The sequence below is a fragment of the Mobula hypostoma genome, chromosome 12, assembly GCF_963921235.1.
Source record: "Mobula hypostoma chromosome 12, sMobHyp1.1, whole genome shotgun sequence".
NCBI classification, from domain to species: domain Eukaryota; kingdom Metazoa; phylum Chordata; class Chondrichthyes; order Myliobatiformes; family Myliobatidae; genus Mobula; species Mobula hypostoma.
In genome coordinates this window covers 111,510,825-111,524,244 of record NC_086108.1, presented here as the reverse complement: position 1 = coordinate 111,524,244, position 13,420 = coordinate 111,510,825, and the positions used below count along the sequence as shown (strand labels likewise).

Genomic DNA, 13,420 nt, shown 5'->3' with positions numbered 1-13,420 from the left:
ATCATGTGCACACCTTTTTTTAAAAAAAATAATAAAAAAGTAAAAACTGTTAAACATGAAAATCCCAGGAGATCAGATTCTGAGATGCTCAAACCACCCTGTCTGACACCAACAATCATTCCACGGTCAGAGTCATTTGGATCACATTTCTTCCCCATTCTGATGTTTGGTCTGAACAACAACTGAACCTCTTGACCATGTCTGCATGCTTTTATGCATGGAGTTGCTGCCAGATGATTGGCTGATTTAGATATTTGCGGTAATCATCAGATGTACAGATGTACCTAATGAAGTGACCACTGAGTGTACTTTTCACAAATAGTGATATTTTGGGAATGGATTGGTAGAACAGAATAAACATTTCTGATAGGATGAGATCAAATGAGTAAATATACCATTTAAAATCTTGTTGCTAAGAGAAGGGCAGTGAAATGTGGCCAGCTGGACAGAACAGCAAAAAATAAAATTCTCAATTTATGATGTGATTTAAAAGTGAGTTTGATATGGAGTCCAGAAGACTACGAGTGTTCAGAGACAAGGTGCTGTTCCTCAGGCTTGTATGGGGCCCTGTTGCATCAGTCAAAGAAGTGGGATGGCGTACAAAGCTGTAGACTATTTTCTAAAAAGGAGCAAATTCAGAAATCAGAGGTGCAAAGGATTCCCCATTCATGATTCCCTAAAGGTTAACTTGCAGGTTGAGTCGGTGGTGCGGAAGGCAAATGCAATGTTAGCATTCATTTCAGGAGGACTAGAATATAAAAAGTTTTAAGACGCTGGACAGATCGTGTGGAGTATTATGACAGTTTTGGTCCCCTTATCTAAGAAAGGATGTGCAGACTTTGGAGAGGGTCCAGAGGAGATTCAAGAGAATGATTCTGGGAATAAAACGTTTAACTGAAAAGTGTTCGGTTATGTATCTTTTCTTGCTGGAGTTTAGAAGAATGAGAGGGGGGGAATCTCATTGAAACCTTTTGAATACTGAAAGGCGTAGATAGAGTGGATGTGGAGAGGATGTTTCTCATAATGGGGGAGTGTAGGGTCAAAGGACAGTGTCTCGGAATAGAGGGAAATACATTTTGAATAAGAATGAGGAGGGATTTCTTTACATAAGGGGTGGTGGATCGGTGGAATTCATTGCTTTAGATGGCTGTGGAGACCAATTCATTGGGTATGTTTAAAGTAGAGGTTGATTAGTCATGGTGTGAAATGTTATAGGAAGATGGCAGGAGAATAAGGTTGAGAGGGATAATAAATAATCATAATGGAATAGCGGAGCAGACTTGATGTGCTGATTGGCCTAATTCTGATCCTATATCTTGTTATCTTGGGGTCTAATGCAGGGGTTCCCAATCTTTTTTAATGACCAGTATCATTAAGCAAGGTGTCCGTGGACTTCAGATTTGGAATCCCTGGTTTAATGAATTGAAATGGTCATCTACAGAAAGCTCAGGACCACCCCTGAGGACCAGAGATGATTTACAAAGCAGTCAGTGGATCTGCGTTTGAGTTTGTGGAGGAGACCACTTATGAACAACAAGTAGATGTGAAGCCATGTGAATGAATCTCTGCTTCACCTGGAAGGAATGTTTGGGTTCTTGGATAGTTTGAAGGAAAGACGTGTTGCATGGGGATCTTTAAATCACCCTGACCACTGTTGATTGGCTGAGTTTCTGTTGTTGCAGCCACCTTGAAGTCCAGTTTTCTGGAAGATGAAGTGATCAGCAAAGAAGATCATGAGCATGAAATGGAGAGACTGAAGGATGAAATTCAGCAGTGCCGGGATGTGATCAAAGCCCAGCAACACTTGCTACAGGTAGGATTTCCATCTTTAAAAATAAATTTTCTGGATGTGACAATGAATGTTGGTAGGTTAAGCATCTGTGGCCAAATACTGCACTCGTATCGGACCTGGGAAGGTGTCCTAGAGCTCAACCTTAGAGTGGGAATCAATGATCCAGTCCTGACACTTAAGTATGAAGTGGCACTGTAGAGTATTGGTAGAGTAACGTTTACTGTGCCAACAACTGGGATTCAATTCCCATCACTGTCAGTAAGCAGTTCCAACGTTCTCCCTGTGACCATGTGGGTTTCCTCTGGGCACTCTGGTTTCCTCCCACATTCCAACAATGTATGGGTTCAAATTAGTATGTTGTGGGCATGCTATGTTGGCACCAGAAACATGGTGACACTTGTGGGCTACCCCCAGCACATCCTCAGAATGTGTTGGTCATTGACATAAACAACACATTTGACTACATGTACATTGAAACACCAATACATGTGATAAATAAAGATCATCTTAATCTTTTAGAATATGGATGTTTTTCATTTTCTGTAAAGCACTAGCTTTTAATTTTTATTCAGTCTCATACTCCGATGAACTCCCCATGATTTGTCCTACCTCACACCAATATCTGAGTGATACAGAGCAGCTAATGAACATGTAGAGCATAGCTTGGGAAAACATGTGAATAACATTCAAATTCTCAAACAGCACTATGGTCAGGACCACATTAGAGCTACTTTATCCACAGCATTTCATGTTTCAACACTGCTGTGGTTTGATTCTCTTCTTGGGACAGAAATGTTTTGAAGATTAATTTGTCACATGTACACTAAAACTGAAAACATACAGTGAAATGCATCATTTGTATCAATGACCAACACAGTCTGAGGGATAATAAATCAACCATGATGGAATAGCAGAGCAGAACCGACGGAGCATATGGCCTAATTTTCCTCCTATGTCTTACGGACTTATTTAGTTTTTATGGAGTGATTATTCTTTTCACTTGTGTTTCTGTCCTGTATCAGCCTGATAGTTCCTGGAGTGTTTCACGTAAAGTATTAATGCTTTAATATAACCAGTCATAGTCATATTACCACGCAGATTCCTGTGGTACTCTACTAGTTGCAGGTTGCCCAGCAGAAAATAGCCCGATCATCCCTACATTGACTATGGTTTGCCAATTCTTTACTGCTATATCCAACACTCTGCTCAAATCTTATAGTTTTATAAAAACTGGTTTCCCTCTAGCCACTTAAGTTCCAAGTAAATTTATTGTCAAAGTACATATATACCATATACAACCCTGAGATTTTTTGCATGTATTTACAGGAACAATATACATTTTTCTTAAGCAATCATCCTTACTGGGGCTTGGGCCGTCAACAGCAGCTTGCCAGAGTCCTCAGCCCTAGGCTGAAAGAAGATTGATCGGCCCTGTGCCTTCTGCTTTCACCACAAGATTTGCTACGTCTTCTAAGTGAAGGTTCTTCCCCTTCCAGGGATGAGGTCTTTGGAGCTTCTGTTGGTGTTTCTGTAGTTCTGGGTTTCTACAGGATGGGGTTGCTAGTTCCATGTCCAAACCTCCTTTCATAGCTGAGCTTTGGACCATCCATGGTATACATAGCATTTTCAAAAAAAACTATACATAAGCAGACAAAGGCTGACACTTAGCCGTTAGTTCCTGAAAGAACTTTACTAACTTTGTCAATCTGTTTTACTGGGTTAGCAACTGTTCATATTTGTACATAGTTTCATTATCTTGAGCGCATCCAATTCCTGACATACACGCATAAGGCCATAAGATATAGAACAGAATTTGACCATTCATCCTATCTGATCAGCTACCCTGTTCAGTGATGGTGATTTTTTTTCCAAGCCCATTCTCAAGTTTTCTCCCCATAACCCTTGCCCTTAAAGCTCTTAAAGATGGCAGAGTGAAGGGATATGGGAAGAAGGCAGGAAAAGGGTACTGATTGTGGATGATCAGCCATGATCACAGTGAATGGTGGTGCTGGCTCGAAGGGCTGAATGGCCTACTCCTGCACCTATTGCCCCTTACCAGTCAAGAGCCTATCAATTTCCACCTTAAATACATCCAGTGACTTGACCTCCTCAGCCGCATGCAGCAACAAATATCAATGATTCACCAACCACTGGCTGAAGAAATACTGCTCAACATAGTAAAGGCACAGTCCTATATTCTGACGCTCTGCCATTTGGATCCTAGAATCTCCTGGTTCATAATGTTTGAACTTGTAAATGCCTGCCTCAATTAGCATTTTTCAGTTGTGGGAGACATTCATAATAATGTGTACTGTATATTTAAACTGTGTATTGTTCAGGATTTCAACATCTGCAGAATCTCTTGTGTTTGTATTGAAACTCCTGCATTTGTTAAAGGAGGAGTTCAGAACAGTTTAAATGCCAGATACTGTTATTTGCTGCAACTTCTGTAGATGGTTTTGATAAATGAATTAATAGAGCAATTTGTTTTACAATGGAGTTTAAATTGATGTAGTTTGAAACAGTTCTCTAACCCTCACCTTCCTGATAATGGTCACAGATTGGTGTTCTCTATTGTGTTTTGCCTTTTTGTTTTGTTTTGCTGCTTATCCCTGCAAGAGTGATAAGTGCTGCACCTGCCCCTACATCTCCTCCCTCACCTCCATTCAGGACCCCCAATGGTCCTTGCCAGTGAGGCACCACTTCACACATGAGTCTGTCTATGGCTTGGTGCTCCTGGCGTGGCCTCTCCTACAACGGTGAAACGTGATGCAGATTTGGGGACCAGCTAACTAATGTGTCTGGTGCTCCTGATGCGGCCTGCTCTACATCGGTGAGACCTGACGCAGATTGGGGGACTGCTTTGTTGAGCACCTCTGCTCCATCCACCACAAAAGGCAGGATTTCCCACTGGCTACCCATTTCAATTTGACTTTACAATTCGACAAGTTAGTCCATGGCCTCTTCTACAGCCACACTCAGGGTGAGGAGCAACACTTCTCGTACCGTCTGGGTAGCCTCCAACCTGATGCAATGAACATCAGTTCCTCTAACTTCCAGTAGTTTCTGTCCCCTCCCCTTCTCTTTTTCCATTTCTCAGCCCAGCTTCCCTCTCGCCCTTTCTCTTCTCCTCACATGCCCATCACCTCCCTCTTGTGTCCCTCCTTCCATTTCTTCTGCGCAACATTACCTCATGCTCTTGAGCTCCTTTTGATCCTTTTCAAAGGTATTGAATTCACATTAATAAGCTAAAAAAAACTAGTCACTTTTCAGATTTGACCCTTTGTCTTTTCTTTGCAAAGCAACAGCTTAGTACACAGTGTGACGATGAAACAGCTGTACTTTTGCGGGACTGCTACTTGCTGGATGAAAAGGAACGGCTGAAAGAAGAGTGGAGATTGTTTAATGAGCAGAAAAAGAATTTTGAAAGAGAGAGAAGGAATTTCACAGAAGCAGCCATTAGGCTTGGTCATGAGGTAGCTATTTAACATTACATTTGGTCCTGTTCTCTGAATTAACCTGGTCATTCTAAAGACAGGAAAAAAAACAGAATTTAAAAAAATTAAGATTAAAAAATGATTTAGCTTAATTTGTCACATGTATATCGAAATATAGAGTGAAAAATGTTTACTTGCATTGGGAATGTGTTTGGGGGCAGTCTGCAAGCATCGCCACGCTTCCAGTGCCAGCATAGTTTACCCACAATTCACTAAACCTTACCCTTACATCTTTGGAATACGGGAAGAAACCAGAACACCCAGAGGAAACCCACATGGTCACAGGGAGAATGTGCAAATTCCTTACAGACCGTAGCAGGAATTGAGCCCTGGTCTTATAGCTGGTGTGCTGTAAAGTGTTGTGCTAACGGTGCCACCCCACAGTATAGAATTTGGGTCCTTAGTAGCAGATTGGAGCAAAACTTCAAAAGGTACAAAATTATGACTCTTCACAGTTAAGTGGGAGCATGAATTTGTCACCATGAAAGGGTGAAAATAAATTTCTTCTTTCAAAATCCAACAGCATTAAGAGTCTGAAATTGTAGTGTAGAAGGTTAGTGCAATGTGAAATGGAGAAAGGTGCATTATTTAGGTTGTCTGATACACAGGTGTTTCTAATGGCATGGTTTCTAGAGCTATGATCACCGCAGGTTGTAACTAGTACAAATTGGGTGGTGATTCTGAACAAATGTGCAATTCTCCTGCCTTCTCCCTGGAACCTTTGACACTCTTACTAGTCAAGAACCCTTCAACCTCCGTTTTAAATATACTTAATGACTTGGTCTCCACAGTCACCTATGGCAATGGTTCACCACTCTCTGGCTAAAGAAATTCCTTTTCTTCTCTGTTCTAAATAGATGTCTCTCTATTCTGAGGCAGTGCCCTCTGGTCCTAGACTCACTTATAGTCACACATCCTCTGCATGTCACAATATTAAAAAAATTTCAATGAGGTTCCTTATTCTTCTAAACTCCAGCCAGTAATTTTATATTGGTGAACCATTAAATATAGTTGTAGAGCACTTTGTGGTGCATGCTTATGTTACCAGTTGTCAGTACTATGATTTGATAGATCCAGAAATGATATTTTGTGATTCTGTTGAGTGATTCCTGCTTTTAGAACTTAGTTCTGAGGAAGGGTCTTGGCATGAAATTTGACTGTCTATCCCTTCCATACCCCTTCTTACCTGCTGAGTTCTTCCAGCAATTTGTGTCTGTTACTCTGGATTTCCAGCATCTGATTTATGACTTTGTATGTTTCTGTCTGCAGAGGAAGGCCTTCGAGGATGACCGAGCGATGTGGTTGAAGCAACAGTTCTTGAACATGACTCCTTTTGTGGAGAGCAAAAGGCCAAAAATAATGAAACCACACAGTGCCTTGTCTATTAGTGAGTTTTGTAACTACGTGACCAGTACTTGTGCAGTTGTTGGCAAATTATGTCTCCATTTTGGTCTTGTTGACTTCATTTGTCTTGCAATATGGTGACTGGAGCTAATTATCTTCTCCGCTCTGATTCCCAGATCAATCCTGAGCTATTTCTTCGAAATGTTCAAAAGTTAATCCAGTTCAGTCCACATAGTAAAGATTTAAAACTCTCTGTGTAAATACATATACCCCCAGCATTTCAAACAAAAGCAGACAGAAATACTCGCCAGATATCTGTGGGAGGAGTTAACTGACCTTAAATCTACCTAAAATTACTTGGTAAATTGTTTTATTATTGTATCATAAGACCATAAGGCATACTTTCAGCCCATTGAGTCCACTCCACTGTTCAATCATGGCTGATTATTTTCCCTCTCATCTCATTCTGCTACCTTCTTCCCGTAGCCTTTGACACCTTGACAAATGAAAAACCTATTTAAAAGCAAACAACAGGAATTCTGCTGATGCTGGAAATTCAAGCAACATACATCAAAGTTGCTGGTGAACGCAGCAGGCCAGGCAGCATCTATAGGAAGAGACGCAGTCGACGTTTCAGGCCGAGACCCTTCGTCAGGACTACTTAGTCCTGACGAAGGGTCTCGGCCTGAAACGTCGACTGCGCCTCTTCCTATAGATGCTGCCTGGCCTGCTGCGTTCACCAGCAACTTTGATGTATGAACCTATTTAAAACTAAGTTTTAAATATACCCAGTAACTTGGTCTCCACAGCCATCTGTGGCAATGAATTCCACAGATTCACAACCCTCAGGCTAAAGAACTAGTTTGATAACAAATGTACTTTGGATCTTTGTCCCTGTTCTGCAAGGGACGTCTTTTTCTGAAGCTCAGCCGTCTGGTCATAGAACCAAAGTATAGTGAAAAACTTTGTTTTGCATGTTGTGCATGCGAAGCATTTGATTACAGCAGTGTGTCAAAGTAGTACAAAGGTAAAACAATAACAGAATGCAGAATAAAGTAGAGAGAAAGTGCAGTGCAGGTGGACAATAATGTGCAAGGCCATAATGAGGTAGTCTGTAGGTCAAGAGTCTGTATTAACGTAATAGAAATCATTCACCGGTGTGGTAATAGCAGGATAGAGGCTCTCCATGAGCCTGGTGGTATATGCTTACAAATTTAACTTTGTTTTTCTCCCCCACAGATGTGGCCTAACCTGCTATTTCCAGCCTTTTGTGGTTTGCAGCTTTGTCATTTTTGTATTGTTTCCAGCCCCCCAGGAGTTCCTTGTCAAATGATCTTATTATAAAGATTATTTGAGATTTCTTGTTTGGAACGAAGGGACCCTTTAAGCTGAAGTACACTTGAGGTGCAGAAGCTGAAGACCCACACTCAATGTTTTGGGAACATTGAGTGTAGGGTCTTCTCCTCCACCATCAGACTTCTGAATGGCCCATAAACACTATTTCACTACTTTTGCTCTTTTTGTATGATTTATCTATACTACTGTAATTAAGTCATTTTTAGTATTACACTGTATTGCTGCTGCAAAACAGAAAATTTCACAACATATGTCATTTGATAATAAATCTGATCCTGATAAGATAGGCTCTTGACCTCACATTCTATTTTGTTATGTCCTTGCCCATTATTGACTGCATGCACTGTCCTTATTCTGTAACTGTAACACTTTATTTTGCATTCTGTTATTGTTTTCCCTTGTATTTTTATTTAAAGATACATTACGGTAACAGGCCCTTTCAGCCCGACAAGCCAGTGCCTCCCAATTGCACCCATGTGGCAAATTAACCTACTGACCTGTACACCTTTGGAACGTGGGGGGTAACTGGGGGCAGCATCCCTAAGAAACCCATGCAGTCACGGGACGAATCTACAACTCTTTACTGAAACCATTGGGAACCGAACCTGGGTCTCTGCCATTGTAATAACGCTAGGGTAATTAACCTACTGACCTATACATCTTTGGAATGTGGGGGGGAAACCAGAGCACCCGGAAGAAACCCATACAGTCATGGGGAGAATGTACAATTCTACTGACAGCAATGGGAACTGAACCTGGGTCTCTGGCACTGTAATAACATTATGCTCATTGCTGTACTACCTTGCCGCCCCTTTAAACAGTGTAATTCAGTGGACCATGTAAAGATTTGATCTGCATGCAAGACAAGATTTTCACTGTACCTTGATATGTGTGACAATAATAAATAATTTACTAAATATGTCTGATGATAACACATTAAATATCTTCCAGGTCCAGAGCAGGAGAAACGCAGAGTACAGTCACAGCCAAATATGCCAGCTTGCTTTGGATCTAATAGTACTACACAGGAAACTCCAAGAAATACCAAATTTCCTTCATTGAAGAGCGCCACAACTGCAGAATCTGGTAGAAAAGGATGTCTCAGTCCAGGCTCGAGGTGCGTAGCAAAATTCTTTTGAGGGTATAGATAGAATGAATCTCTTCTCTCTCAAGTCTGTCACCCCAATTGGAACATAGGCTGCTGAAAGCAGCTTGCCAGAGTCCTGTGACCTGGACCCATCCTTCAAGTTGTCCCCGGGTGTAGCCCATCAATGAAAATCTTTTGCATCACTGTGAAAGACACTAGCAGTGTGCCAGATATTGAAGGGTGTGAGGGAAGAGAAGTGAGTGCAGTTACTATTACAAGGGAGAAGGTGCTCAAAAAGCTGAAAGATGTAAGGGTATGTAAATCACCCAGACCAGATGAACTATACCCTAGGGTTTTGAAAAAGGTAGTGGTAGAGATTGTGGAGGCATTAGTAATAATCTTTCAAAAATCATTGGACCCTGGCATGGTGCCAGAGAACTGGAAAATTGCAAATGTCACTCCACTCTTTAAGAAAGGAAGATGGAAGCAGAAAGGAAATTTTAGACCAGTTAGCCTGACCCCGGTGGCTGGAAGATGTTGGAGTCTGTTGTTAAGGATGAGGTTATGGAGTACTTGGTGACACAGGACAAGGTAGGACAAAGTCAGCATGGTTTCCTTCAGGGAAAATCAAGCCTGACAAACCTGTTGGAATTCTTTGAGGAAATTACAAGTAGGATTGATAAAAGGGAGGCAGTGGATGTTGTACATTTGGACTTTCAACAAGCCTTTGGCAAGATGCCACACATGAGGCTGCTTACCAAGTTAAGAGCCCATGGTATTACAGGAAAGTTACTAGCATGGTTGGAGCATTGGCTGATTGCTAGGAGGCAGCGAGTGGGAATAAAAGGATCCTTGTCTGGTTGGCTGCCAGTGACTGGAGGTGTTCCACAGGGGTCGGTGTTGGGACCGCTTCTTTTTATGCTGTATATAAATGATTTAGATGATATAGATGGCTTTGTTGCCAAGTTTGCAGATGATATGAAAATTGCTGGAGGGAGAAGTAGTATTGAGGAAATGGGCAGGCTGAAAGACTTGGACAGATTAGGAGAATGGGTAAGAAAGTGGCAAATGAAATACAATGTTGGAAAATGCATGGTCATGCACTTTGGTAATAGAAATAAATGTGCAGGCTATTTTCTAAAGGGGGAGAAAATCCAAAAATATGAGATGCAAAGCGACTTGGGAGTCTTTGTGCAGAACACCCTAAAGGTTAACTTGCTGGTAGAGTTGGTGGTGAGAAAGGCAAATGCAATGTTAGCATTCGTTTCAAGAGATCTAACATATAAGAGCAGGGATATGATGCTGAGGCTTTATAAGGTAACTGGTGAGGCCTCACCTTAAGTATTGTGAACAGTTGTGGGATGCTCATCTCAGAAAAGATGTGCTGGCATTGGAGAGGGTTCAGAGGAGGTTCACAAGGATAATTATGAGAATGAAAGGGATATCATACGAGGAAGGTTGATAGCTCTGGGTCTGTACTGATTCAAATTTAGAAGGATGAGGAGGTATCTCATTGAAACCTTTCAAATGTTGAAAGGCCCGGAGAGAGAAGATGGGGAAAGGATGTTTCCTGTGGTGCTAGAATCTAGGGCAAGAGGGCACAGCCTCAGGACAGAGTGGGCATCCGTTTAAAACAGATGTGGAGAAATTTCTTCAGCCAGAGGGTGGTGAATTTGGAATTTATCACTACAGGCAGCTTGAAGGCCAGGTCATTGGGTGTATTTAAGGCAAAGCTTGCTAAGTTCTTGATTGGACACTGCATCAAAGTTTATGGGGAGAAGGCCCGGAAGTGGGATTGAGGTGGGGGGGAGAAAAGGATCAGCCATGATTGAATGGCAGAGCAGACTCGGTGGGCGAAATAGCTTAATTCTGCTCCTTTGTCTTATGGTCTTTTATCTCCCAGAGATGAGGTCTTTTGGGCTTCTATTGGCGATTCCCTAGCTTTGGGTTTTTATGGGGTGCGTTTGCTAGCCCCCTCCCCATCCCTCCTTTTGCAGGTGGGCTTAGGACTGTCCATGGGGGAGTGAATAGGGTAAATTCAAGCAGGCTTTTGCCACTAAGGTTGGTTGAGACTAGAACTAGAGGTCATGGGTTAAGTATGAAAGGTGAAATGTTTAAGGGAACATGAAAAGCGAGGGTGCCCAAGACTTTTGCACAGTACTGTATTTGGCAATGTGGAACAGAGTAAGTTTGTAAACTGGAGCAAAGGATGTTGAGAACGGTGAAGGTGAAGTGCTGCAGGTGGGGTGTGGGACAGGTGGCAGAGAAGCAGTGCCGGGGGCCCCCCCACGGGTGGCGTAGGTGCAGGCGCACCCAGCCCTGAGACACCAGACAAGGTCATTTGATTCCAAGCAATTGCTTTATTGATCATTACAGGATGTCCCTCTGGTGCATCCCACCCCTTTTCCCAACCATGATTTCTTTCTCCCTGTCATCTTCCCACTCTCAGTCCACAATAGAGTCACGTATCAGAATCACGTTTATCATTCCTCACATATGTCATGAAATTTGTTTGTTTTTTGCGGCAGCAGTACAGTGCAATATATAAAATTACTACAGTAATGTGCAAAAGTCTTAGCACCCCAGATTATTTATTTAGTGCCCTGAGCTGCATCTACTTCAGTGCAAGAAGTATCGTAGGAAAGGCAGATGAGTTCGGCATGGATCAACACATAGAACTATGTCGAGAACATCTGCAGATGCTGGAAATCCAAGCAATGCACACAAAATGTTGGAGGAACTTACAGGCCAAGCAGCATCTATGGAAAAGAGTAAACTGTCGATGTTTTGGGTCAAGACCCTTCATCAGGACTGAATTATGGATTTATGATGCTGTAGCCATTAGTGAGACTTGGTTGCAAGAGAGGACTGGTGCTCAACATTCTGGGGTTCTGACAAAGTGGGAGGGATTAAAGGAGGAGGGGGTGGCATTGCTGGCCAGGAAAAATGTCATGGCAGTGCTCCATCAGGATAGACTGGAGAACTTGTCTAATGAAGTGTTATGGATGGAACTGAGAAGTAAGAAAGATATGACCACATTAACAGGGCTATATTACAGACCAGGAACAAATTGGTAGAAGGATTGCAGACTGTTGCAAGAAATGTAAGATTGTTATAGTGCGTGAATTTCAACTTTCCACATGTTGACTGGGACTCCCATACTGTAAAATTACTAGATGGAATAGAGTTTGTGTTCGGGAAGCATTCCTTAAACAGCACATAGAAGTCCCAAGAATGTAATACTTGATTTTCTATTAGGAAATGAGACTGGGCAGGTGACAGAGGTTTGTGTAGGGGAACTTTGCCCTACAGTGAGCACAATGCTATTATTTTCAAAGTAAATATTTGTAACCTTCACACCGTAGGCTCATAATGAGTTGACTATTACCGTGAATGCAAGCTCACAGCAACATTACTGGACAATACATGGGAATAATGATGAGAAGGCTATTTCCAATAAATAAATATGTCCAAGGTAAATATGATTTGGATCAATACAAAACACAAGTTTGAATGTTCCTTGAAGGGAAAGTAGGATTATTACTTGAATGAACACTGACCACCATGCAAATTTACTGTTCACCAGAAAGCAATAAGTTAACTTACACTAATAAGCTTAGATTAAAATTGCATCGACAAAATATTTTCAACTATAACAAACACAATAAAGAAAAGAATCCATTACACATAATTAGCCTATTATGTGCACATAATCATTGGAGCTCATTGTTGTGTAGTCAATCCAGGTTTGTTTCACTCCGTTTACTCACAGTACTGAACAATTCCACCTGAAACGCAGTCCAAACAAAGCAGAAGTACATATTCAAGGACAAAGTGTCTTGAACTTTCTCCAAGGTTGTGTGATAACTAGCTAATTAAAAGTTATCTGTACATTCTCTGTGAGCCCATTGTTTGCATTAAGATTTGACAGCAGTATCTGTCATTCCAAGTGAGTTCATGTTCTTCAGCTGTGATTGTCATCCTTTTCCATTTTCCTTCTTCCTTCTTCCTCCAAAACTCCTGCCCCCCCCCCACCCCCGGAATCCTCTAGAATATTCTGGGGCATCTTATTGGACAAAATGTTAACTATCCCATTGATTATTACAACAAGCCTAACTTAATCAACTGAATTACTATTTTAAAAAAGAAATGAAATACTTGATTGTACAATATAATTAAAGGAACACATTGCATTTTCAGAAAATCTGCAGAAAATAAGATACCTAACAGCATAACTGTATTAATACAATAAAGCATGATCTAAATCAGAATTGCACATGCAAAAAAGATTGGTTGATCCATGATTTGAGATTCTAAATTGGTCGAAAGCCAATTTTGATGGTA

The 13,420-nt window shown here is 41.4% G+C and overlaps 1 protein-coding gene across 2 annotated transcripts in view; it reads left to right on the top strand.

The window, feature by feature from the left end:
* ssx2ipa (synovial sarcoma, X breakpoint 2 interacting protein a) overlaps positions 1-13,420 on the top strand; it is a 116,161-nt gene that overhangs the window by 85,191 nt on the left and 17,550 nt on the right. Inside the window, exons 10-13 of one of the 2 annotated variants that reach the window (XM_063064796.1) lie at positions 1,683-1,813; positions 5,095-5,268; positions 6,559-6,676; positions 8,941-9,106. In XM_063064796.1, the coding sequence (XP_062920866.1) occupies positions 1,683-1,813; positions 5,095-5,268; positions 6,559-6,676; positions 8,941-9,106 (589 nt within the window). The remainder of the gene's footprint in view (positions 1-1,682; positions 1,814-5,094; positions 5,269-6,558; positions 6,677-8,940; positions 9,107-13,420) is intronic. The other variant, XM_063064797.1, reaches the window with a different exon arrangement.